This window comes from Amyelois transitella, chromosome 22 (genome assembly GCF_032362555.1).
Source record: "Amyelois transitella isolate CPQ chromosome 22, ilAmyTran1.1, whole genome shotgun sequence".
NCBI lineage: Eukaryota > Metazoa > Arthropoda > Insecta > Lepidoptera > Pyralidae > Amyelois > Amyelois transitella.
Genome location: NC_083525.1, coordinates 1937530 through 1965384, shown reverse-complemented (window position 1 = coordinate 1965384; position 27855 = coordinate 1937530). Strand labels below are relative to the sequence as shown.

The 27855-nt window shown below is 36.6% G+C and overlaps 2 protein-coding genes across 7 annotated transcripts; one reads left to right on the top strand and one right to left on the bottom strand.

The window, feature by feature from the left end:
* Nucleotides 1-24224, bottom strand: LOC106133259 (nucleolar protein dao-5). 6 transcript variants are annotated; one of them, XM_060950587.1, is made up of 16 exons: nt 24024-24224; nt 23736-23845; nt 21435-21656; nt 20007-20173; nt 18479-18572; nt 17007-17057; nt 16469-16513; nt 15241-15319; nt 14465-14555; nt 12444-12646; nt 11684-11900; nt 11019-11099; nt 9472-9667; nt 8531-8707; nt 7255-7421; nt 1-6619 (listed from the first exon to the last, which is right to left on the bottom strand). In XM_060950587.1, the coding sequence occupies exons 2-15, from the start codon at nt 23836-23838 to the stop codon at nt 7255-7257; spliced, it is 1893 nt and encodes a 630-aa protein (XP_060806570.1). In that variant the 5' UTR covers nt 23839-23845; nt 24024-24224; the 3' UTR covers nt 1-6619. The 6 variants fall into 6 exon arrangements, with proteins under 6 accessions (XP_060806570.1, XP_060806571.1, XP_060806572.1 ...); XM_060950588.1 differs by having other exon boundaries at nt 11025-11099; XM_060950589.1 differs by having other exon boundaries at nt 14471-14555.
* A 2523-nt stretch (nt 24225-26747) lies between these two features.
* LOC106133230 (peptidyl-tRNA hydrolase 2, mitochondrial) lies at nt 26748-27840 on the top strand. Its single transcript, XM_013332881.2, has 2 exons — nt 26748-27022; nt 27354-27840. Exons 1-2 carry the CDS (start codon nt 26903-26905, stop codon nt 27717-27719), a joined length of 486 nt encoding a protein of 161 aa, XP_013188335.1. The 5' UTR covers nt 26748-26902; the 3' UTR covers nt 27720-27840.
* The last annotated feature ends 15 nt before the right edge of the window (nt 27841-27855 follow it).

Here is a 27855-nt window from a genome sequence, read left to right as displayed (position 1 = left end):
TACATAGATATTTTTATTTGAAAAATACTTCGTGTAGCTAAACTAATCACAATATGGCATTCTACGACCGAAAAATTAATATTTTTACAAAAATCTTAATGCAAACAATTTTTCCGCACGTTCACTGACATTTTGTTACAAGCCGCCATTTTGTCACACGTACTAACGTATCGCTACATTATATACAACGTACACTCATTCATAATTTTCTCCAATATTAGGGTTTTATAATTTTAAACTTATAATATGGTAAGAAATGTGTATGCTTTTACCGATAGCAATACCCCATTAAGTATTGAACTTGGGGATTGATTCACGAACATGAAAAAAAATAAGGCATATGTCTTCTCTCCTTATTTGGAATAAACCGAAGTGATGGAAAGAGTTAAATAGTCAGCGTTCATGAATTTATTCTTTGATTAATCTCAGATAAAGAGTCAGACAATAAAACATATGCCTTATCAACGTTCGGGAATAGCTCGGTTGATGCTAAAACTGACAACTGGTGTTAGACATTATCAAAAAACATACAGAAACCGGAGGCGGGCTGGTGGCCGTTATTTCTACGGCTGCGCGTTGCGTGTGACATGTTTCATACAAACTCTTAATGATACAAAATGCAAGCCTACGCTTTTGTTCCGTCTCAGATTTCTGTGAAGACGAAATATTAGATATGTAACGTCTGGTGATCGTATAATCGTACATATTGCTGACATATAAATTTTAACAACATATCAGTGTATCTAAGAGCGGCATTTTCCCAATTACGAAAATCATGGACAAAAATTTTTTCGATGAAAAATTTTATCAGTTTAAATATGGGGCTTGTCTAAAGTAGCTTGGATTTAACCTATTTAATTCGAGCGTATGCATTTTTATATCAGTTCTGTGAAAAATTCGCAAAATTTTGCTGGTATATGTTATAAGTATAGTAAATACCTTCTAAATTGAAATAAATTCAATTGACTAAAACCAGCCAGCGAACAATGCTTATTAGAAGGCGCCAGCGCCATGTTAAGTCAAAAGATTAACTTGGTAAATTTCATTTTTCACTTTAACCTGCCAAGTGATAGTACTTTCCATGAAGGTAAGGAGGCAAATATACGCTTCAAGAAATCTTATTTTTATAAAACATTTTGAAAGAAATTTTATAATAGCTGGTATTAAGATTCAATCAAAATTTCACCACTAAGCCAAACAATTGAAACTAGTCTTCAAGCCCATGACTATTGATAGTAGATAGTACTGTCTGTTGATATTTTGATAGTAAGTAGTTAACCCATAAACTTCAAAGATTTTGAAACTATTGAAAGTTGCTAATAGAAATAGATAAATGTCAGTACACACGGGTACAAATTGATATTAAGATTAATAAATACCTTTCTCTACTGCACGCTTTAGATTAAAAATAAAAAAATAAATTCAATTAATGCCTCATTTTATTGGCAGGGTTATGCTGATTTTCAATTAAAATACAAGTTATGCCGGTGAAAAGCATTACTCTTAAGCTATTATTACAATATTTATTATATATATATAGTTGACTACAACTCGACCATTTCAAAAAGGCAGGTGCTAAGGCCGCTTCGCACATTGCTATATTTTTGAAGGGGGAAACATAAGCCGCCTCGTTAAATTGGTCGAATAATATTTAATTTTTTTTTTATGGTAAAACAAACACATCTAAACATATCTTACAAATACAAATATCTATTATTTCTTAAATGATAGTTAAACTTAAGGTTAATTCTACTAAAACTAATATGTACAATTTTTTAATAATATAAAAATGATATTGTGATTTCCCTATCGTACATACGCGTACATGACTCATAGTTTATCATCGTCGCAATCAAAACTAGCCGATTATCCCACTGACATCGATTATTACTTAAAAAAAATATTATTTTTTTCGAAACTTGTTCGACTTAAATGAGTACCTACCTTTATCTAAGTAAGTCATTAAAACATTTTTTTTATTTCCTTACCGGTATTTAAATACATTTTTCGGCGCGAAACGAATAATAAAATTATTATATATCATACATATATAAACGTAACTCAAAATTTAATGTAACGTATACACGTTACATTAAGTTTTGAGTTTATATACATAAAATTACATGTAACACTCTATATGTAACAAACTAAACCTTGTTTAATAAATTCAGCTGTTTTTTGTCAGTGGGTTTTTTTCTCGTCTAAAACTAATCACATCTTTACTGGAATCAAGATATAATCTGACATCCTACAACACACTTTTAAATACATAAGATGAGCATTACCAATATATATTTTTTTAAACTTATATTTGATTGTCTTACTGTTAATTTGATTTAAAATGTTCGGCCCAATTTAGCGATAATAAAATATCGTTCGTGAATAAATAAAATGATACTTAAAATAGTAACGAAAAATATTTTTTTCATAAATTATTTAATGTCACTTGTGATAGTTACTTTATGCATATATGTATGTATAGTTATCATACTTCGTATCTCAAAAATTAAATTGATTAAATGCAGTGGGAGTTAATACTATTATAGTATTTATAACAAGAGTCTAGTGTAAAATCAATTGAACAGTAATTTAAAAAAAAAGGTATGTATTAATAGATACTGTGACTCTCAATGTTAGTGTTTTTTTTTTAAATATAGTTACTACAGCCAACCGCATATCAAGTTTGCTTCTATCACACAGTAAAAAGAGGCATTTTGTATAGGTGATATGCTGTTGACTGTACTATGTATATCGCCTTCGACTCCTGAATTGTTATTATTTTTTTCACTAATTTTGAGATCTTTTATTTAACTGATTGACTTACAACAGACATTTTTCTGATTTTATGATATAGGTACATGCTTGCGTCTGATTTCATCATTTGCTAATGTTTTTAAATAAGTATATTATATTACCATAAATATATATATATATATATATATACTGATAGCTGCACTGACAAAACAAGATTATGAAAATTTCCGTTGGAATTGAGATTCATCTCATCATTATTATCCGCCAAAAAGAATTACCAGTTCAAATTTATTATTATTTAAAATTCAAAAAGACATAACATAGCTTCGTTTGTATAACTGAAAAACTACGTTGACAAGTCATATGTCCTCCCTCTCTTTCTTTCTTTATCACTATCCTCAGAGATAGAAAAAGAGCGAATATAAAACGTGTCATTAACAAGGTCACGTTAAATTTTCCAGTGAAAATTGCACAATGAAATGAATTTTAAAAAGTCTAACTTTATCTGCTTATGGAGGTCAGTGTGCTTATAAAGTATTATTAACTATTTTTTAGTTTTTCCTTTTTTACTATTCAGATTTCCCTATAATGCTGGTACTTTTAAATAAATCAAATGTAATTATAAAGATGTAAGCAAATGACGGTGTTTTATTTTTTAACCTATAGCGAACGAAACCATCATGATGTTGACCTGTATGTATGTGGGTATGGATGTACATCTGTTCCTCCATAACCTCTGAACTAGTTCGACTCCGAAGGTGCTTATTAAATTAGACGTCTTTTCACTGTTAAATGGAACTTTTTGATTTAACCTCCAGCATACTTGGTAGCTTTAGAAGAGTTAAATATTTGACAATTATAATCTTCATCAATACAGCAGATTTTCGACCTTATGCTTAAGTAACAATCGTGTGTGAAGCATTTTTTCAAAACCACTCTTTACATAAAATGGTGTCAGTGGTGGGATAGCAACATAAATTACGTTTCACGAGGCGAAGTGTTCACCACACCTCGTCTATACCAACTTTCCGGTAATAGAAGCTGAATCGTGGGCGGACTGCGCTGGTCTCGCGTTTGCTCTCTATCAGCGCAGAAAGAGCTCTTGAATCCCTACAAAATCTTAATAGTGTCTTTTGTGTATTAATCACCTCCTATTCAAGGGGGGCTGACGATATGTGTACTATATATGACATTGGGTTCCATCAATTTTAATTACGTACATTGGAGTAGATTACGTTTTTTTTTTGCCATAACCATAGTCATAAAAAAGCAATAATTAGGCTAAAAAAACGGTATACGGTCTTCAACTACTTTCTACACTTATAAAGTACACTGAGCTCCATAAGTTGAGATATGGGTACCTTTTTGTTAAAAACCTTTGTATCTGGCAACCTCGTAGAAATTAGAAGCAATTAACATAGTATTTGTATGTAGTAAAATTGTAAAGATTTTTAAGACATAACTTGTGATAATACGAAATGTTATAAATGCCTTTTTAAAACACTTACTGTTAGTTAAATGTTGCCATATATATAATTGCAACGATATAAGTATTGCAAGCCAAAAAAAAATTTAAAGAAATAATAGTTTCTTACGCGTCTTGCTTATTAAATGCAAATATTTTGCAGCGTTGTAAATAAATTCTTAAACTTATAAGAACCGAACATAAATAAACACGATCTACAGCCAATCCGCTTCACATTGCAATTTCACGCCATTTTGTAATTGCTATATACAAAGCTGAAACGTTCCAATATAATTCTGTACAAAAATAAAGTAGGACACATAATATTATGTATTTTTTTTCTCAATATATACACGACCTAAAGATACCTAATGTTAACTTCTTGGTGTCACCAATTTATTATATTTCCATTAAAAACTAGTGTATAAAATCTGACTCCACTCAAAATATTCTCCTATTACAATGTAAATAAATGAAAAATTATATAGATATATGAACTCACACACATAGATTAGTTAAATTTATAGGCACAAATGAACAATATGAGTGCCAGTACAACAAGCCACGTTCTATCTCTACTTATATAGGCGAGGGATTTTAGTCCTACACTTCATTCCATATCCAAACTTATTCATTCACACTTAAAAAAAATTCCTTGTATATCATTCCAGTCCCTGCGACTTTATCAAACTTATAATATGGTTCGAAATCAAACCTAATGCGAAGAAAACTGCCAATATTATTTCAAAATTCGAATAATATATAATAAGAATGGAAGAGATCATCGAACTGCCTTCGGACAGTGTTTGTGCATTGTTTCGCATCATTTATTGCATTTAAAAAAAAAGTTACTTAATATTAATGCCGAAAAAAGTCTGATAAAACAAACAAGTATTAATAAAAATTCTAAAATCAAATTTTTGACTCGCTTAGCATTATAATTTCGATATCGTTTACACGCATATAAATGCGACAAATGAGTTAGTTGCCATTAAAAATAAATTAAATAAGCATAATAACCAGCAGTACTTCAGTAAAATTTCTAAACTTCCATTGCTTTCTTTGCTATACGATACGTCTCAACTATAAAGAACTGTAAAGCCAAAGATCTACGCATCTATAGAGTTGCAACAAGGGGTAGCCACTAAAGAGTAATTTAAAAAAAAGTTTTTTTTTTAGATTTTATTGAAACACAATAATGAATTCTTTCATATTTATATAAGATAATTAGGCACGAATAATTTTTTAGAAGAAGGTTTGCCTATTGTAGCTTTAAGGTCCAATTAAGATTTAAATCAATAGCAAATAAGCACATCGATAAAATTCCCGATTGGAATTTCCAACTTTTTTATTTATCCAATTTCTTAATGTTTTTCAGTCATATATGTATGCAAGTCCCTTTTAGGTCAATTTTGTGTTAAGAAACATCTTCAATATTACGATTGGCGCTTTGAAAAATCTACCGATTGTCGCAACCCTCACTACTTATAGAATTCCGAAACATATTACTCTATTGTCTCGTCTCTCTTCCAAATCCACACTACAATTATTTTTAAGGCTTCGCACGCTTCCAACAATTTATTATATATCAATAATTTTAATTTAATCTTGTTAAAAAAATATGTCTGGTTTCTTAGCTGCAAACTTATTTTCCATTATCGTAATACAGTAAATTTTTAGAATATAGGTAGGCCTAATAAATTTTATTTTTAATACTGTGTCACGATAAAGAAAAATAATTTACATCAGCCGAAATTTATACAAAAGTTTTCTATCAGATTTTGGCCAAAACTAATTGATAAATAGTTCTTAAATCATCATATTTAGACGAAAAACTATTTCACGCGGCTGATACGAGTTTTGACTATCATTACTAGCGAATAAAAAAAAAATTATACGCCAAAATGCTTTAATCCCTCAACTTGACGTCTGATAAATAATCATTTCTTCTCTCACATGTCTTCTGGAAGAGATTTCTATTCAAAAAAGCACTCTTATACTACAATTATTGTTTTTACACTCCAATGTAATTTTTCGTGTAGTTCCATATAATATCCGCTAGAGGCGCTTTTTATCCATTCAAATAAACCGCGAAACACACTATCTTCTTACTCAACCGTCATTCTATTCCCACTACGTAAACGAATACGGCACAGTATGTTATTTTCCTATAAGTAGCACACTATTATAGCAAATCAAAATACTCGTACTGATAGATTCGTCGATTCTAACCAAAATGTCATTGTTATACAATAAAATGTGTCACGTGCTAACCTTTTTTTTTGTTAACCTATATTAGTAGGAATGCGGCTCCCGTCGAAGCACTTTCTAGGGGTCGCTAGTGTCTGTTCACTGCCTAAACAACCACTATGGAGGTCACCAGGCAGGGAAGTTAATTACCTGCGGATTGAGATAAATAATTTATTTTTCAGACATTTATTTACATGTTTAGTTTTAATTTCTTTTTGTAGTATTGGTCTGTATTAAAGCGTGTGACGTATTATTGTGGGTTTTTTAAATGTGAAAATGATGACGTTAAATTTAAATAAAAATAGGCTCAAACGGCTCAGTAGCATGGGTATAGTCTATGTTTAAAAGGATGCAGTTGTTTTAAATGTCACCCTGTATAGCCTCAAGCTTTCTTCGATAAATGGTCTATTCAAGACAAAACGAATTTTTCAATTCGAACCAGTAGTTCCTGAGATTAGCGCGTTCAAACAAACAAACTCTTCAGCTTTATAATATACATACATACATACATATGATCACGTCTATATCCCTTGCGGGGTAGACAGAGCCAACAGTCTTGAAAAGACTGAATGGCCACGTTCAGCTATTTGGCTTAATGATAGAACCGAGATTCAAATAGTGACAGGTTGCTAGCCCATCGCCTAAAAGAGGAATCCTAAGTTTATAAGCCTATCCCTTAGTCGCCTTTTACGACATCCATGGACCATGGTCCTATTCTTTTTTGTAATAGTGCCGGGAACCACACGGCACTATAATATTAGTATAGATATATAATATATAATGACCTACTCGTCGTCGGAGTGGTCGTTGACGCTGGAGCGCAGCTTGGAGAGCGTGCGGCGCGCGGCGGGCGTGTCGTCCTCCTCGTCCGACGAGATCACGATGTGCTTGCGCGGCGCCACGCCCGTCGCGCCGCGCGTCATGCGCCGCCCCGCCGGCTCCGCTGGCTCGCCTGGCGGATTCCAAGTCAAACATTCAGTTTGGTGTGTATGTAGTAAGTATGTGTGTGTGTGTGTGTGTGTGTGCATACATACAAACATACCTACATATACGGATTCGAAGTCAAACAACATTCAGTTTGGTGTGTAGTAGGTATATGTGTGTGTGTGCATACATACATACATACATATAATCACGTTTATATCCCTTGCGGGGTAGACAGAGCCTACAGTCTTGTAAAGACTGATATTCAACTATTTGGCTTTAAGATAGGATTGAAATTCAAATAGTTGCTAGCCCATCGCCTAAAAGAAGAATCCCAAGTTTATAAGCCTACCCCTTAGTCGGCTTTTACGACATCCATGGGAAAGAGATGGAGTGGTCCTATTATTTTTTGTATTGGTGCCGGGAACCACACGGCACGTGTGTGTGTGTGTGTGTGTGTATATTCAAAATTCAAAATTTTTATTCATTTTTATTCATTATTATAGAATACTTGATATCTCTTAATAATTGTCAAAACGTTTGGTTTCACAACATTGGTTGACGTCAAATAAATTACTTATATACTACATATAGATATAAATTACGTATATGTGGGAAAAGGTAACGACGAAGAAGAAGATTCAGTTTGGTGTGTGATAAACTAGCGACCCGCCCCGGCTATGCACGGGTATCACTACATAGTATAAAACAAAGTCGCTATTTTAGTCTGTTTGTCTGTATGCTTAAATCTTTAAAATTACGCAACTTTCGCAACTTTTTCTTGTATAATTGGTATATGTCATATATCACATATGTCATTCTCTGTGTGTGCCGCGCTTTTTAATGCAACGTGCCCCGCAAAATTACTTTTATTCTTTTAATAACTCACAACAATTGTACATGTTTAATTTTACAGTTCTGAGCACACATACATACATACAAAGGGACAGACGCGGAAAGAGATGCTTTATACTTTGCTTAATAATATGCAGTGAAAGTGATACAAATTCACGCAACAATCAGCTGACGGATGAATAAGTAAGACAAATCTCGAACTTACTTCGAGGCTAACACAATCTGTGGAATTTGTCCCGTATATATTTATTTATTTATTTAAGAAAATTTGTTGTAACATACCGTCTTCTTCTTTATGTTTCGCCTTCGCTTCCCTCTTCGACTGCTTCTCTTGTTCTTTCTTGTCTATTTTCGCCTGTTTGATCGCTTTACACTTCTCTAACGTGGGCTTCCCTTCTAATCCCGCTTCGATGAGGAGGTCCAACATTTTCTGGACTCGTTCTTTATTCTTTGTGCAACCTGAAAGGAAGGATGTTGTAAAAAAAATTGAAAACTGTTATTTAAAAAATATTATGCCAATGCCAAATTTTTGACAATGTCTGAATGTTTCTTTTTAATTAATTTTGTGAATGTCAGTTAAACATGGCATTACATACAAGATTGAAGGCAAACGCCTACATATTCATGGATTAAAGATTACTTCAATGATATTTTTTGTATTCCCTATGTCTCAATCTCGATTTTTTTTATCAAATAACAGGTAGACATTTTCATGCCAGTATTGAGCTCACTAAGCTGTTCCATTTTCAAATAACTCATGCTAGTGGTAGTGTCACTCAAAATATTCTATTTTCAAACTCGCCTTTCACCAACCTCTTGCGCTAAATTCGAAGCGTTCTTTTTTCAAACTCACTTCACACTAGTTTGTTTTGCTCAATTTGAAGCGAAGCGAAAAAATAGTGATCTTTTATATTTTTTTGATCTTTTTAATCAAATTTCCCAATTTAGAGCGTTCTTTTTTCAAATCCCCCCGTTATTTTTATATACATACATACATACATAAAATCACGCCTCTTTCCCGGAGGGGTAGGCAGAGACTACCTCTTTCCACTTGCCACGATCTCTGCATACTTCCTTCGCTTCATCCACATTCATAACTCTCTTCATACAAGGTCGGCGGTTTCGGGTACTTTTAGCTAAGTACCTTCGGGTACTTTATTTTTATAAACATTATGTATTTTTTTTTTTTGGGGCAATAAAGATAATTTGTATTGTATTGTTACCTTCCACCAGCTTCTTGTAGTCGAACCGTATCCCCGCTGCCTTGCAGAACTTCTTCATGTCTGTGATGCCGGGCTGCCGCAGCTCCGGCGGCACGGGCGGGCGGCCGCGGCGCTGCGCCCCGGGCGCGGCGGTCGGCCGCGGGGAGCTGTTCTTGGAGCCCTTCGGCCGCCCCGGACCCCGTTTTAGGGGGGCGTCCTGCAGTTATTAAATCAATAAAGTTTCAGTCTTTTCGAGACTGTTAGGTAGCTCTTTTTACTACGTAAGAGATAAAAACGTTGTTATGTATATGTATGTATGTATAAGTATAGCGCCGTGTGGTGCCCGGCACTAATAGAAAAAAGAATAGGGCCACTCCATCCCTTTCCCATGGATGTTGTAAAAGGTGACTACGGAATAGGCTTATAAACTTGGGATTCTTCTTTTAGGCGTCGGGCTAGCAACCTGTCACTATTTGAATCTCAATTCTATCATTAAGCCAAATAGCTCAATGTGGCCTATCAGTCTTTTCAAGACTGTTGGCTCTGTCTACCCCGCAAGGGATATAGACGTGATTATATGTACATATGTATGTATAATTGAAATGTATTATGGGAAGGAATTGTGGTGGGTGGTCCAATACAGAACCATGGTTAAAAGTCGCAGGTTGGGTAGTAGTCTTCTCCTGAGGGGTGAGAATGTAACCGAGATAACGACAGGAAGAAGATAGGATGGTGGAGGCATGGGTCAACTTTGTGCCTTAAGCTTTGATGCAAAAAGCTTACAATGGAATGAATAGACACTATGCTATAAAGAAAGAAATGTGAAGAGAAATGAAGTATGAACAAAAATGAGTGTTTCAAACAAGAATATTTTTTTCAAGTGACCACATAGACGTAGAAAAAAAAGCAGACGTAATGTGGCTTGAAAAAAAGTGAAGCATCGTAATGGCATACGTGTGACAGAAAATTTAATATTCTATGACGCAATTAATTCAATAAATTATTGGTTCAGTACCTTTCCGAGATATTTACAAAATAAATGAAGACCGCTTTCGCTGCGAACGACTACATTACATACATACATACATGTAGACACGTCTATTGATGAAACTGAAAAAGCACGTTCATCTGTATGATTTAATAATGAAATTGAGATTCAAATAGTGTCGGGTCGCTAGTGTCTATCGCCTACAAGAAGAATCCGTACTCTATTATTAGCCTTTGCCTTAGTCGCCTTTTACGACATCCACGGGGAAAATATTAAATGGTCCTGGAATTGTAAGGTAATATAATATATATTTTTTTTTTGCGTACAGCGTCTAATTAATACCTTAGCTAAAAGCACAAACATACACACACTTATAAGAAAAAAAAATACAAGCAATTACGCCCATCTGGGCCCAGTACTCCCTTCCGAAATACCAAATTATTACGGCTTAAGCGAACACACTTATTTATATTAAAAAAAAAAAATTAAACTACTCGCTACTTATACGACTAAATTTAATTAAAATTAAAACTACTTATTATATACAAGGGGTTAGTTTAAAAAAGAAAATAGGGGATACCCTTACGTCATCGCTGTCGTCGGAATCGCTGCCGGATTCCCCTGAGGAGTCGTCGTCTGATGAAGAATCCACTGTTGTCACCTGTAAACAAAAAATAAATTCACATTTTGGTATAAAATTTTTTTTTAATTTAAAAACTTTATTGAGCCTCAAATGTACAATAGGTGGACTTAATGCTAATTACATTCTCTACCAGTAGAATATAGCAAACAGATAAATAATCCTGTGTCAATTATTGAATGTCTGTGATGTGCATTCGAAAAAGACATGTACGGAACCCTGTTATTTCCAACCAGAGTAATATTATAAATGCGAAATAAAGTTTGTTTGTTCATTTATTTCCTCTTTACGCGTTATCTACTGAACCAATATTATTAAAATTTTGCATATATATACCTAAAGTCTGAACATAAAAACTATAGTTAAAGTGGAATTTGCGAAAAACCCATCTTATAGTTGCAGCGTGATGTTATATAGCCTTCCTCGATAAATGGTCTATTCAAAGCAAAAATAATTTTTCAAATAGAACCAAGCGTTCCTGAGACATTAGCGCGTTCAAACAAACAAACAAACACTTTATAATATTAGTATAGATTACACAAAAAAAAAAACTAATATCGACCATATCCAAACGGGAATACAGTCTGAGATGACAAAGCAATCACCTCATTGGAAATAATGCCTCTCGCTTGCAACTTGGCCGCCGCCAATTTGGCCGCGGCCGCCTTCTGCGCCGCTATGTGAGCGGCCTGTGTTGCCAGCTTCTCCCGCTCGGCGTTAGCGTCGTAATAGTTGAACAACACCTCCATGGAGACGGCAACATCGCCGAAGTAAACCTCGTTCGGTATGTGCGATGAGTCGAGGCAATCGTCGCTCCATCGCCTTGAGGGATTTTACAAGAAAATAAATGCAGTCGGTTGGATAGAGAACTTAGACGTCATTTTCGATTTTTTTTTAAATTTTTACTTGACTAATAAAAATATTACACTATTGATTACCTTTCAAAAGCTATTACAGAGATATTGGGAGTTAGTAATTTTTATATAATTTTTGTTTGAATAAAAAAAAAGAATTTTTCAAAACATTAAGTTACGAAGCTGTCTCAGATCAACTGACATTTAAGACGCGTACAGGGGCGCTAAAGATTTCATATAAACGTGATTTGCGATAAAATCACTAAAAAGATATTTTGTGGTTAGTAAAATTGTTAGAAAATTGATAATTTTGATCACACATCATCGAAATGTAATGTTATTAAATTAAATTACTTAATAACAGACAAAAACAGGAAAAACAAAAGACATAGGACTAGCCTTCGCACGATTCAATTAAATCATTTAACGAGATATCAAAACAATCCAGTGGGATTACCGTGCATAAAGGTACATGAATCTTGCCATACCAACCAAAACAAAATCCCCTCACCTTCTAAACTGTATCCCGGAGAAGTCCTTCCTGAAGGGCCTGACGGCGTACTGGTAGCCGGGGGCGCGGGGGCGCGCGGGCGCGGGCGGGGCGCGCGGCGGGGGCGCGCGGGCCGCGGCGGGGCCGGGCGCGGGCGCGCGCGGCGGCGTGCCCGGCGGCTTCGGCTTGTTCGTCGAGCCTTTAGGCCGCCCGCGCTTCTTCGGCTGTTGTTAGGCGGACTTGTGTGAGGCGTTTTACTTTAAAATTGCGATGCCCGACAAGGTTCGCTTTGTGTCTACTTATGAGCAGTAAGTGTTATTCAACTGATTTTCTGTATATGATATGCAATAAACATTTAAAATTGAATATTATAAATTGACACCGAGGCGTTGCTGGCACTAATCGATATACGCGACCGTGGCCATGTTAGACATTATCGTGTCGACAATATAAAGGTAAGTACGTGTATATTTACATGAAAAAAAAAACAAAAATCGCAGAAATAAACTGTATTTTATTATTATTATTTTTCTTTATATAGAATAATCAACAATCTATAATAATGAACGGTAGATTTAAATAATACAAAATCGAAAGGAGCTAAGGTATAAATAGGGGTACCGCAAGGTTCCATTTTGGGACCTTTTCTCTTTCTGGTATATACATATTAACGACCTGCCTTGCATGATTGAGAAACAGACTGGCGTCGCGTTATTTGCATATAAGTAGTAAAAGATTAGATTTTGTTGATAGTTCTACTTTCTTAGGAAAAACATTAGATTCAAATTTGAAATGGCATGCTCACATTTTGAAACTTTCTATACGGCTTAGTTCTGCAGCATACGCTATTCGTCGTATTTGACGGATGTGACAACTGCTAAGCTAGTATATTTTAGTTATTTTGAAAAATATTTTAATTCTACAAAAAAGGGCAATTCGAGCTATCTACGGTCTAAAGTAAAGAGATTCGCTTAGAGAATTTTTCAAGAACCTAAATATTTTAACGTTGCCCTCCCAATACATATTCCATAACATTATGCATGTTAGGAAAAACTTAACACTTTAGACTCTTTCAAAAGAGCAGGTGAATGTACTAGTAGATCACTGCGGAACAATTATAAGTTGTTGATCCCAGCACATCGGCTGGCTAAGGTAGGGAAATCATTTTTGATTAATTGTATGTATAAGATTTTCTAACAAATTACCATGAAGTGTTCTTGAAATGAATGAATGAAAATGCAAAAAGTACATTAAAGATGAGCTTTGTAGGAAAGCCTATTACAGCACGGAGGATTATATAAATGATAAACATGTGTTATTAGCATTAGCTTCAGTGAATTTGCCTGGTGGACGGAACTAATCGGACGGACATAGTCCCCAAAATACAGGCAAGACCTGGTTTAGGTGCTAGGTTCCGCCAAGCTATTGTTTTTTTATATATATTTATATACATTGAGGATTAAATAAGAATAGAACTTAAACTAAAGATAAATTTTGTACAAGTGCACTACTTATTTCTAGAGAAATTTCTTCCAGCAGGCCCACGACAGGGAAAGAAAGGCATTGGCTGTGTACATGATTAATAAGATATCTTGTTAATTATATAATGATATGCTTTTTTTTAACTCGTCGATTGCTGAAAACGTAAAAAAATCACATAGAAGATTTGCTTAATTCATATGTCGTTGAACAATGTTTGCTTCACACGTAGAAATCGGAATAATAGAAGCCAATAGAAATGCCATTTTATACTTGATACTATAGGAATATTGTATCGTAGTCCTTCGTCACACGCAGTTATAAATCATTAAAAATAAACCTTATGTATCAAACATCGATTACGACGTCACATTAACAAGTACTTGCCACTTCTATTATTTTATGTTATTCCGAAGTCTATGGATTTAAATTACAAATAATATTCTATATTCAAAATTGTTCGTAAATCTGTAAGAGAAAACACATATAAAAATAATCCCGTCCGTGTATTTCGGAAGGGAGACAGTGAATGTAGCCCGATGGACATATAAAGGTCTACTCACACTCACCTCAGAGCCCGGGGTGGGTGTTTTGCCCGGTGTGGACGCGGGCTTACTCAGGTCTGGACTGCTGAACGGTTTCCGATCTTCAGGGCTGGATGAGAAGGAATGAATTTTAATTGATAAGGGTTTTTCACACGGGATATACGTAGTATATATATCGTTTAATTGTATAGAATAAAATTATTCATTTTATTTAGAAAACAAAAATTACATACATAATCACGTCTCTTTTCCAGAGATACACTAAAACTACCCATTTACCACGACCCCTGCGTAATTCTTCCGTTAAACCCCAATAACTCTCTTTATGCGAGTTTTTCAATTTCGGGTACAATTGACCTGACCTGACCTGACCACCAGGACGTCCTCGATTCCAAGGTAAGTTAGGTAGGTCGATAGCTACTAATAAAGATTTATAGACACATGGCTCCGTCTAACCCGCAAGGGATTAAGACATGAATATATGTATTTATGTAAGACTAGCTGTGCCCGCGACTTCAACCGCGTGGAATAGTTATTTTGGGCATCATTGAAACCCTCAAGAAGGAATAATTATCCCCGTTTTTATTTTCACATTTTTCATAATTTCTTCGTGCCTCAAAGTTGCAGCGTGATGTTATATAGCCTAAAGCCTTCCTCGATAAATGGTCTATTCAACACAAAAACATTTTTTTAATTCGAACCAGTAGTTCCTGAGATAAGCGGGTTCAAACAAACAAACAAAACAAACTCTTCAGCTTTATAATATTAGTATAGATATATAAAGTCAAACTTACGGTTTCTCTCCGGGCGGTTTGGGCTCCGAGGATGTCTGCGCGATACCAGCCCCTTCTGAAGAGCCCTCGGGCTTCGCTTCTGCACAAAAATGACATTATTATATTATTATAAAACTAGCTGTGCCCGCGACTTCGTCCGCGTGGAATAGTTATTTTGGGCATCATTGAAGCCCTCAAGGATGAATAATTTTCCCCTTTTTTTTTACATTTTTCATTATTTCTACGCTCCTAATAGTTGCAGAGTGATGTTTTACAGCCTAAAGCCTTCCTCCACAAATGGTCTATTGAACACAATTTTTTAATTCGAACCAGTAGTTCCTGAGATTAGCGCGTTCAAACAAACAAACCATTCAGCTTTATCATATTAGTATAGATATCCTTTTTGGTAATAGAGACTAAGTGCCGTGTGGTTCCCGGCATTTCAAAATATATTCAATACGATACAAATTTTCTACATTGCCCATAAAAAATACATATATATGTAGTAGAAACATACGTTACGAATATGTTGAGCAAAGGCGGACTTATAGCTAAGCAAACTATTTCAGGAGAACCTTTGGGTAGTGAAAGGTAAAACATGGAATCAGGTAAATATGACCACTACCAGATCCTTCCAATGGATGTTGTGAAATGCGACTTAAGGATAGGCTTAATAAACTTGGGATTCTTCTTGTAGCCGACGGGCTTGTCAATATTTGAATCTCGATCCCATCATTCATCTAAACGTGGCCTTTCAGTCTTCGCAAGACTGCTGGCCCTGTCTACCCCGCAAGGTATATATAAGTGATTATACGTATGTATGTATGGTACATTTTTGACTTCTGTTGATCTTATATAAATCCCTCTTATAGTATTTTTGTCAATATCGTACAAGTAGGTACAGGCATTGGTCAGTTACTATTTTATTATATGTATGGACTAGCTGTGCCCGCGACTTCATCCGCGTGGAATAGTTATTTTGGGCATCATTGAAGCCCTCAAGGATGAATAATTTTCCCCTTTTTTTTTACATTTTTCATTATTTCTACGCTCCTAATAGTTGCAGAGTGATGTTTTACAGCCTAAAGCCTTCCTCGATAAATGTTCTATTAAAAACAAAAAGAATTTTTCGATTCAAACCAGTAGTTCCTGAGATAAGCGCGTTCAAACAAACAAACAAACAACCAAACAAACTCTTCAGCTTTATAATATTAGTGTAGATTAAATAACAAAGAAGAATGTCAAATACCTGCAGGTTTATCACCCGGCTTGCCTTCCCCGGTATGAACATCATCTGTGACATAGAAAAAGTTAGTTAATACGTACATACACACACAAAATCACGCCTCTCTCCCGGAGGGGTAGGCAGAAACTACCTCTTTCCACTTGCCACGATCTATGCATACTTCCTTCGCTTAATTAATGTTTATTTTATTTCACCATACAGTGTAGTTCCCGGTACCAATAGAAAAAGAACAGGATCACGCCATCTCTTTCCCAATGGATGTCGTAAAAGGCGACTAAGGGATGGGCTTATAAATTTGGGATTCTTCTTTTAGGCGATGGTCTAGCGACCTGTCAGTATTTGAATCTCAATTCTATATTATTAAGCCAAACAGCTGAACGCAGACTTTCAATCTTTTGATGACTGTCGGCTCTGTCTGCCCCGCAGGGGATATAGACGTGATTATACGATATAATATGTTATGTTTTTCTTCTCTACCTAAAATTTATTTTCAACTATTCAGATATTAATTTCAATGTTAAGTATAAATTAATTTTCATACCCTTATTAAGTTGATCCACGGGTTTGTTGGCGTCCAAGGATTTAGGAGGTTCTGAAAAGAAAAGACATTGTATGGTAATTTTCAGGGGGGTTCCGCAAGTAAAAGGTAGGTACAAACGGGACCTTATTACTAAGCCACCGGTGTCTGTCTGTCACCAGGCTATCTCATAAAACTATAGGTTACTCATAAAGCGATATAAAAAAAAAACATAAATTTTCACAAATGACGCATTTACGTTGCCACTATAACGACAAATACCATAAAAAATTGAAATATAGAGGTAAATGTCCCCAAACGAAAAATTTTGACTCGATTTTAATAAACAGTGTGGCCCCACGTTGGGCGCCACTGTGGCGTTTCAGTAAAACGTCGCATGTAAGAGAAATGAGAGATGATAAAAAATTTTAAAAGAATAAGGACATATTTTATTTGGACTAGTTTCACAAGTTATGAGAGGTCGGGGGTTTAGCCATAGACACCACATCCGGCAAGTAGCCGCTAGAGTATAGCGAGCTAGTTGGTTTACAGCAAACGATTATGGTACGGGCTCCCAGTACGACCCGCACTTAACCTTTATTATTCATACATACATACATATAATCACGTCCATATCCCTTGCGGGGTAGACAGAGATAACAGTCTTAAAAAGATAAAAAAACCACGTTTAGCTGTTTGGCTCAATGATGGAATTGAGATTCATATAGTGACAGGTTGCTAGCCCATCGCCTAAAAGAAGAATCCCAAGTGTGTAAGTCTATCTTTTAGACGCCTTTTACGACATCCATGGGAAAGAGATGGAGTGGTCCTATTCTTTCTTTTCTGATGGTGCCGGAAACCACACGGCATTATTATTCTCTTACAACAAAGACTGCCTTACGTACCTATGTTCTTGTACATTACGAACATTCACATTTTTAATTCATAATTGAATTTTAATTCACGTGTGGGAACCCCACTTGTTTTATATGATTGGCTTGCAAATACATACATACATAAAATCACGCCTTTTACCCGGAGCGGTAGACAGAGACTACATCTTTCCACTTGCCACGATCTCTGTATACTTCTTTCGCTTCGTCCACATTCATAACTCTCTGCATTTGGCTTGCAAATTCGAATTCAAATTCAAAATTGTTATTAATTATTACGAGAAACTTCGAAAATCACTGAATAATTGCCATATCTTTTCGTTTCACAACATTGGTTGACTTCAAATAAATTACTTAAAACTAATTTTACTGCCGCTTCCATAACGTCAGCTGATGCTGAAGCGACGGTAACAAACTGCACTGCAACATTTTCTTCAATAACGTCAACAATAGGCCAAACTTAGAATTAGAAAAAAAATGTGAACGAGATAGACATTGTTATGCTGTTTTAATTTGTTATTTAAGTTATTATACCAAACAATTGATTTCTCTTTTTGTTTTAATTCATTAATAAAAAATAAAATTATATCTAGCATTGCTTACCAATAGGCTTGTCTGCGGCGGGTCTGTGGGCCAGGTCGTCAGGCTTGAAGATGTCCGTCTTGATTTTGATCTTGGGCTGGTCCAGGTCACCACCCTGCCGAATTACAATCGTGATGAAGCATTCGCTTTTTTTGCATAAACAAAGATTAATGAATAAACGACAGGCTACATAGAAAACGTTACACTCTTCATTTAGAAGTCGGTTGTTGCTTCCACAAAAATAATCTTAATTTAAAATGCCTTCTTTGTGTCATCCGTGTACATCACTTTGGAATCAGATCACTCTATAAGTTTCCCATGTATGTCGTTAAAGGTGATCAAGGGAAAGGCTAACAAACTTGTGATTCTTCTTTTAGGTGATGAACTAGCACCTTTCACTATTTGAATCCCAATATTCTGACCATGACCTGTTGGCTTAGTCTACCCCGCTCAATCTTGACGTGTTCCTGGTTGTCTAGTCCGGTCTGGTGGCAAGTTTTGGCGGTTCCCCAGACACAACACCAAGCTTGGCGGAAGATCTTCCCTTTTATGGCGGTCATAATCATCGATTCCACTAGTGGTGACCCCGACGTGATTGCAAGCAACCTTCTTCATCATCAATCCTTACCATCTTCAGTCTTCCACAGATATTATATATGTATATATGTTACACCTTCATGACCAGTTTCTGTGTGTCCAGCGGTGGCAGCAGGTGTGACAATGGAGACATTTTGGAAAATTCTAGAATATCAGACTTACCATAATATCAGCTTCGGGATGCGGTCTCTTCTGCGAGTCGGTGGGCTCCAACTTGATCTCCGGCTTGAGCTGCTTCACGTCCAGCTTCTGTGTGTCCAGCGGTGGCAGCAGGTGTGACTGCAGAGACATCTTGGAAACTTCTAGAATAATAGACTTACCATAATATCAGCTTCGGGATGCGGTCTCTTCTGCGAGTCGGAGGGCTCCAACTTGATCTCCGGCTTGAGCTGCTTCACGTCCAGCTTCTGTGTGTCCAGCGGTGGCAGCAGGTGTGACAATGGAGACATCTTGGAAAACTCTAGAATATCAGACTTACCATAATATCAGCTTCGGGATGCGGTCTCTTCTGCGAGTCGGTGGGCTCCAACTTGATCTCCGGCTTGAGCTGCTTCACGTCCAGCTTCTGTGTGTCCAATGGTGGCAGCAGGTGCGACTGCGGAGACATCTTGGAAACTTCTAGAATATTAGACTTACCATAATATCAGCTTCGGGATGCGGTCTCTTCTGCGAGTCGGTGGGCTCCAACTTGATCTCCGGCTTGAGCTGCTTCACGTCCAGCTTCTGTGTGTCCAGCGGTGGCAGCAGGTGTGACAATGGAGACATCTTGGAAAACTCTAGAATATCAGACTTACCATAATATCAGCTTCGAGATGCGGTCTCTTCTGCGAGTCGGTGGGCTCCAACTTGATCTCCGGCTTGAGCTGCTTCACGTCCAGCTTCTGTGTGTCTAGCGGTGGCAGCAGGTGTGACAATGGAGACATCTTGGAAAATTCTAGAATATCAGACTTACCATAATATCAGCTTCGGGATGCGGTCTCTTCTGGGAGTCGGTGGGCTCCAACTTGATCTCCGGCTTGAGCTGCTTCACGTCCAGCTTCTGTGTGTCCAATGGTGGCAGCAGGTGCGACTGAGGAGGCCACGCCGGCTTGTGGACACCCACGTCCGGGTATCCTTGGACTGCGGAAAGATATATATTGCGAAGTCAAAAGATTCACAGATTTTTTTACACCCTTTGAAGGCTTTAGTAGAGGTGTAATTTAGGATGACTTGATTAGCACTTTGGAGTCAAGCTTTATTCTCAACTAACTACTATAATATTAGCCGCAGTTTCGCCCGCGCGAATTTAGCGCCATCTACAAGAAGACACAGGTTATTCTATAGTTTTTAAAGTAACCTATTTGCTTCTCCAGACTATTAATTGTATATTTGTAAAATTGCAAGTTGATTGGTTTAGTAGATAACGCGTGAAGAGACAAAAAAAAACATACAAACTTACATTCGCATTTCGAAAATTCAAAATAGATTTTTTAATTCAGTTGAGATACGAAACTAAGACACTCAGTTCTTCCTTTTATTTTTTGTCACTATTTGAATCTCAATTCCATCATAAAGCCATAAATGTAGCTGAACATGGCCTTTCAGTCTTTTCAAGACTGTTGGCTCTATCTACCCCGCAAGGGATATAGAGGTGACTATATGTATGTTGGCCGATACTTCATTCGACCATGTGAGTTACTAGATCAAGAATCATTAGTACTCGTAAGCCACCGTATTGGAATCGGATCAAAACTGATTTTTTCAGACATTGGTGAACTGGAGCCGATAATTATCATTATATTAGCTCATCTACGGTTCCGGCAGAATCGTCAGCGTCGCGGTGTCTACACCTGCGACATTATGCTGTGTCCATCATTGTTCGTGTTACATACATGCACATTGCACATTCACATGTTTATTACTGTTAATTAGGTATGTGTCCAAAATGTATTGTGATAGTGAAAAAAGCTTTTATCTATCTATCTAATTGAGTAGTAATCACTTAAGGACTTTTAATTGGATGCTGTTAAGATATAATAAGCCCGAAAACGCCTCTGAACTCAAACTACCACATCTAACTAACTAATTAAACTATCGAATCTTAACCTTTGACGGCCTCTGTGGCGCAGCGGTAGTGCGCTTGTCTGTGTCACCGGAGGTCCCGGGTTCGAATCCCGGCCAGGGCATGATGAGGAACGAACTTTCTCTGATTGGCCTGGGTCTTGGATGTTTATCTATATACGTATTTATTATAAAATATAGTATCGTTGAGTTAGTATCTCGTAACACAAGTTTCGAACTTACTTCGAGGCTAACTCAATCTGTGTAATTTGTCCCGTATATAAAAAAAAAAAAAAAAAAACCTAAAGAGGAAAAATATAAAAAATTGGCCAATACATACAGTACTTACCCATGTGGGTCTGCGGCATGTGAAGCTGCTGGGGCTGCTGCGCGAAGCTCTGGTGGTGCGGGTAGTTCTGGTGGGCGGGCGGCGCGTACGACAGGTTCTGAGGGGCGTAGCCCCCGGGCGGCGGCGGGCCGTACGCCGCGAACGCGTCCGGAGGCGGGTAGTGCGTGTTGTAAGCCCCCGCGTAAGGCTGGTAAGGGATTTGGTGGCCATTGTCTGGAATTGAAGGAATGATGTTCAGTTTGAATTGAGTTGGAGAGTCGATAGCAGAGGTCCGTGATGAGTCCAAAAATGTCTCTCATTAGATCACACACAGATAGATCACATACAAACATACATATGGTCACGTCTATATCCCTTGCGGGGTAGACAGAGCCAACAGTCTTGAAAAGACTGAATGGCCACGTTCAGCTTTTTGGCTTAATGATAGAATTGAGATTGAAATAGTGACAGGTCGCTAACCCATAGCCTAAAAAAAGAGTCCCAAGTTTGTAACCCTATACCTTAGTCGCCGGAAACCACACGGCACTTATATAAATTACATCTCTCTTAAATATTGTTTGTGTTCTCAATTGCTGGTGCGAGGCATAATAGTCGCCACGAATCAAGAAACCTGCGCAGAGACGAATAACAGGTGTAAATTGAGGTGGGTCTGAGGGGCAGGCAGCATTTCATCATAAATGCGTGGCGAGTGCGCCCACGCAGCGGCACCCTGCTTCCCTTTACCCGCGCACACCCAGTTGCCCCCATAAATATGGGTGATCATATAAATGTTTCCCTTTTTGATGTATTGCATTGTTCAGGAATGTAAAAAGTATGTACATAGTGTTTATTAGTTCCTTTTTTTATGTATGTAGTTGTTAAATCGTTTTTAATATATTCAGAAAACAGCATTATATATAGTAGGTGTCACTCTATTAGGTGATATTGGTTAAATAAAATCATATTAAAAAAATATTATTAAATTAAAAATACTTTTATTTTTCTTTCCAATGGTACATGTATAATCAACACCATTTAATTCTTGACTCCTGGCGGGACCTATATCATCTGCTTACTGACATTTATCTCTCTGCACCTTCTACTTGGGCCTAGCAAGGATGGGCAAAGCCTAGATTTTTAACTAAAGGACATTACATTAGGAAAAATCTGCTTTAGTAGATAGATAATGAAACCTGCACAAAATTTTGTTAAGTTTCCCTGTTGAAACAAAGGTCAAATAACAATGCTATGATTACTGGAATGGACCTCTAATTTTTTAGGGAATATGGTACAGGTAAGATGATCAGTGAATAGTAATACCAACTATTTTATATCTCTGTTTAATATAGATATAACAAACAAACCCACTATTTTAATTGTTACCCTTTCAGGAAAACAGTTTATATTCCAAAAAATTGTTTTATTGAGATTATTTTGGCCTTGTACCATTTAATTTCACTTTACCTAACATTTGAGCAAACATCTGACAAACGAGTAAGTAGGTAGGTTGAACCTAGAGCTAATATGAAACAACTTTTACTTAGTTTATAACACATCTTCTTAGTAATAATATTGTAAAATCCATAATATTCTACAAGCAAGAGGAACATTTGTATGTTTGTCTGTATTCTTTTTTGAATATCCATTATTATTTGATAAAACATTAAAGTGAGAGTGATTACGGGTTATACAGTAGACAATTTTAAAAGAGAATGGTTTAATTTTTTATGTTGAGTTGGCAAAAGGAATGTATTAACACCCAAAATTGGTTTAGTATAACTTTTTATCATTTAGTTATCCAGTAGTCCAATAAGAATCATATTGCCCAAACTTCAACCATAAATAAAAAAATACATCAAAATCAAGTTCAAAGTTAGAAATTAAAACAAAAACATTTTTCAGAATCAGATCAAGCTCAATATTTTTTACCTTATTGGAAAATAATATTTTATTGCACTGCCTGTAGGCCTAAAACATTGATGAGATGGAACAAATATTTTAAGTAGAACATAAAATAACAAAAGTTTACTCATAAAACAGAACATCTTTCAGGTAATTGTACAAAAGTAAGCATTATTTGCTTGTGTTTGTCTATTTATTAAGACAAACACAATCTAAATAAAAATCTTTATGGCATATTTACTATAAGTTCTGATCTAGACAAGCCTTTCACGGATTTTCATCCAAAATATGTGCGGGAAAAATGGTTCGACACAGCATCGCACGATCGGCGCCTTATCGAGCTAACCGCGAGTGCGCACTCATCGCGCACTCTTCCCGCCTTTTACTACCAATAACACTTCAAAAACTCACCAATATAATTGAGCGGTAAACCATTTCCTTGCACAACATGACCCGGCTCGCCCTCCATTCGCAAACGCTTCTGATTCATGGCTCTGTCAGCTTCATAATTCATCTCGGAACTAAAACGAAACACCTCTATGTAATACACAAACCACAACTTGTAATAAATGCATTTCCACGCGAATATTCCAATTGAATAAGAATCTTATTGTAGTTTTTCGCAAAACTGTGACAGACGCCAACCGGACGCTAGCACAAAACACAGGTTATATGCTTGAAAAGCAAACACAAGCGTACCTTTGTTGGTCACTGATTGTTATTGATTTTAGTTAATAGAAGCACTTAGAGCACTCCCCGCAATAAATTGGAGCATAATAGCGCACGATATGCAGTCAAAATAACTGTTGCATACAAAATATGCATTAAATTATCGGCCTAATGACAGTAAAATTAGAAAAAAATACAAGTGAAGCGCACTGGAGACGGAGTTCATTTATTTTTTTTCTCATTCTTTCTTATTGCTAGTGATGTGAAATTATATATGCGTTCATGAATTTTCTAAATTATGAATCGATTAGAATCGAATAATTTCTGTACGGTTGATACTTTTTGTATAGTTATTGGTAGTTGTTTTCTTCTGATCCTACTATTAAGTGCCTGGAACCACATGGCAGAGCTTTATTGTAATATACATTTTATGACACTTTCGAATGGACCGACGAATTTGTCATTTTTGGCGATATTACGTTTTCATAACATAAATTTTAAAAGTAGTATGTGTTTTTCTCAACAATGTAATCTTACACTGTTAATTTTTTTATTTTCTTTCTGTTTCTTTATTTGGTGGATATATTATGGAACATATGATCGAAATATGGAACAATCAAAATACATTATTTGTTATCGATATCAAAGAATCGATAAATCCACACCTAAACGTCGATTTGTTTGATTGTCAAAAAAATTGTAAAAATGACATTGACGTTGAATGTTACCAACTTCTATATTTCTACATACTTTTATGCCATTTACTTATATGAAGCTGTTTTTAAAACAGAAACTTGATAGCTTCAGTACGGAAGGCTTCCACGGCTGTAAACTTTTTAAGTCAAGTGGTTGTTGTTGTGGTGGTTGGCAATGGAGTATTTTTATTTCTTGTTTTAGGGATGTCCACCGATTTTTGTTTTTTTTTTTTTTTAATTTTTCAGTATCGTTATTGAGTTTTCCTCTCATAATCTAACCGCCTTAAAAAAAGCGGTTCTCAGTTTTTCCACGATTATCTCAGGTTTCGCTGAACCGATTTTAATCCGGTTTTCAGAAATGTGTTTGTTATATTTAGGATACGGTTTGAGAAATTTAACCGACTTTAAAAAGGAAGATATTGATTGGAGGTGGATCTCTTTTTATAAAATTCATTAAAGAGAAAAATGAGCGTGACAGTATGCTAGCCATCGTTTGGTCGCATTTTACGATATCCATGAGAAAGATAGAACGATCCTATTCTACAGTGCTGCTTATTAGAGAGGTAGAATCCTACCATACATTGTGTTATAACTCAAATTGAATCTACAAACAGCGGTCCCACTACCGGCTACCTTCAATAGGTATGATCTGTTTGAATCATGTAATGAAACTGGTACCAAACGGATGTGTTAGACGTCCGTATATACTGTGAGCACCAGCCGATAAGGGACTAGAAATCATTAAGAGAAATCAATTCCGGCTGTGAATTAAGATTTGTGAGTACTGTGGCGACATCTCTACGCCACTCGTCACAACATCAAATCAAACAACTAATGTCAATCATTGCGAAGAAATTGAAGCGCTCAACCAATAGCAGCGAAGTATCTAAGACGCGATTTCAGAGATTTCACGGATTGGAACTATATATACAACCTCCGACATAACATCGTGGGAGCCGCGGTTCCCCAGGCATAACACCTAGCCTGGCGGAAGATCTTCCCTTTGGTGGCGGTCGAGTCGAATCATCGCTCCCGCTACATCGACGTGATTGGAAGCAACCTTCTTCTTCATCATCTCCAATCCTTACCATCATCACTCCTCGCTCTGCAAGCAGTCTCACAGCAAGCCAGCAACTTGGGTATCGCAGCAGGTCCATCGCAGCCGACTCACCGAGCTTCCTGGTCCTGTCCTCCACCCGCACTCACTCTCTTCGACTTCAGCGACCAACGTATCTACAGCAGCCCACGCCTGGATCTCTTCGACGGCCGCTCTACTCACGATATCTACCGGCGCCAACAAGTCGACTTCGCTCTCTACTGTCTCGACTCACCGCAGACTACGAGCAACGCTACGGCTCACTCCTGACTCACTAGGACTTCGAGCAACTTCCGACTCACTGGAAGACAACTGGCACTTGCAAGCTACTGAAGCACAGATTGCACAGCACGATCTCAAGACTTCAGACCTCCGGTCTTGGGGGGGAGTACTGTGGCGACATCTCTACGCCACTCGTCACAACATCAAATCAAACAACTAATGTCAATCATTGCGAAGAAATTGAAGCGCTCAACCAATAGCAGCGAAGTATCTAAGACGCGATTTCAGAGATTTCACGGATTGGAACTATATATACAACCTCCGACACAACACCGTCGGAGCCGCGGTTCCCCAGGCACAATACCTAGCCTGGCGGAAGATCTTCCCTTTGATGGCGGTCGAGCCGAATCATCGCTCCCGCTACAGATTTAATGAGCCAAAATACGCGTCCGACCTAATCACAGAGATGTCACCGCTAAACATGGGTAGGTAATCAAGTGGCAACGTACTGACGTTTGGTTGAGTTGAGACATTAAGTACACTTGGTTTGTAGAGCGCGAGGGCTTCACAAGTCGCTCGGCAAACGTCTGCGCCCGAGATGCTTTTTTTGCGCAACCCTAGCATTCAATCACTATCATGAATTATTTAGCTTGTATATTATTTAATTTTGAAATATAATTTTTTTTTTTTCATCTTATTAATTTAAAAGTTTTTCAGATTTTTCTCTAAAACTATCTGCCTGTTTTTTTAGGTGGAAAGTTGGAAACCCAGAAAATGAAGTGCATCATACAATTAATAAAAAATCTTAATTTGAGGTTAATCTGTTCATCCGGCAGCTGCTCTGCTTGATATTTTCCTTAAATTATAAGTAAACAATCATTTCAACAAGACACAAAATGGATATCAACATATCTTTTCTAACAGGCTTGGGCTGCGGAATTTGTTTAGGAATATCCCTCTTTGCTATTAGAAATTACTTTGGTTCAGCCACAAAAGCAGCAAAAGCAATCAAAAAGGTATAAAATTTAAGTTTGTAATACAATTAAGTATATTATCATAAAAATCGGCACTTCAGTTAAGCTAAAAGTGACAATTTAATTCAATATAGTTAAACTTATACATATCTGGAGTCGCACAAAACATAATGTTATCAAATCATAATCTTTCCTCTCCACACATCTGTATAAGAATACTAAGTAGATATACTGTATGTTTCTCAATGAAAATTAATTTTAGAATATTCCAAATTTCAGCCTATATATGTGGTCTGCTGGCCCATCTCAATTTTACAAAGAAAAAATGATCAATGTCGATCTTCTTGTTAAGTTGCAATAACATTTTTTTCAGTTCGCTTCAAATTCAGAGTACAAATTAGTATTGGTTGTTCGAACTGACTTGAATATGAGCAAAGGAAAAATTGCGGCTCAGTGTGGTCATGCAGCTGTCGGAGCATTCGAAAAGGCACAGACACGAGACCCTGAAGGACTCAACTGCTGGCAACTGACAGGTCAAGCTAAGATTGCCCTTAAAATAGACTCCGTTGAAGAAATAAAACAAATAGCCGATAATGCGAAACAGATGGGACTCATAACTTCTTTGATAAGGGATGCGGGTAGAACTCAGATAGCACCGAACTCAATAACAGTGTTAGGTGTGGGTCCAGCTCCTAAAGATGTGATTGATAAAGTAACGGGACATTTGAAGTTATTGTGAGATTTTGGACTTAGAAGTTACTGGTTGGAATCTAGTGATGACTATGCCCTGTAGAATAAGATGGGAGGAAACATTATGCAATGTTCTAAGATGAAGTAATAAAGCAATTTGTTACATATTTCTTGTCTGTTTTATT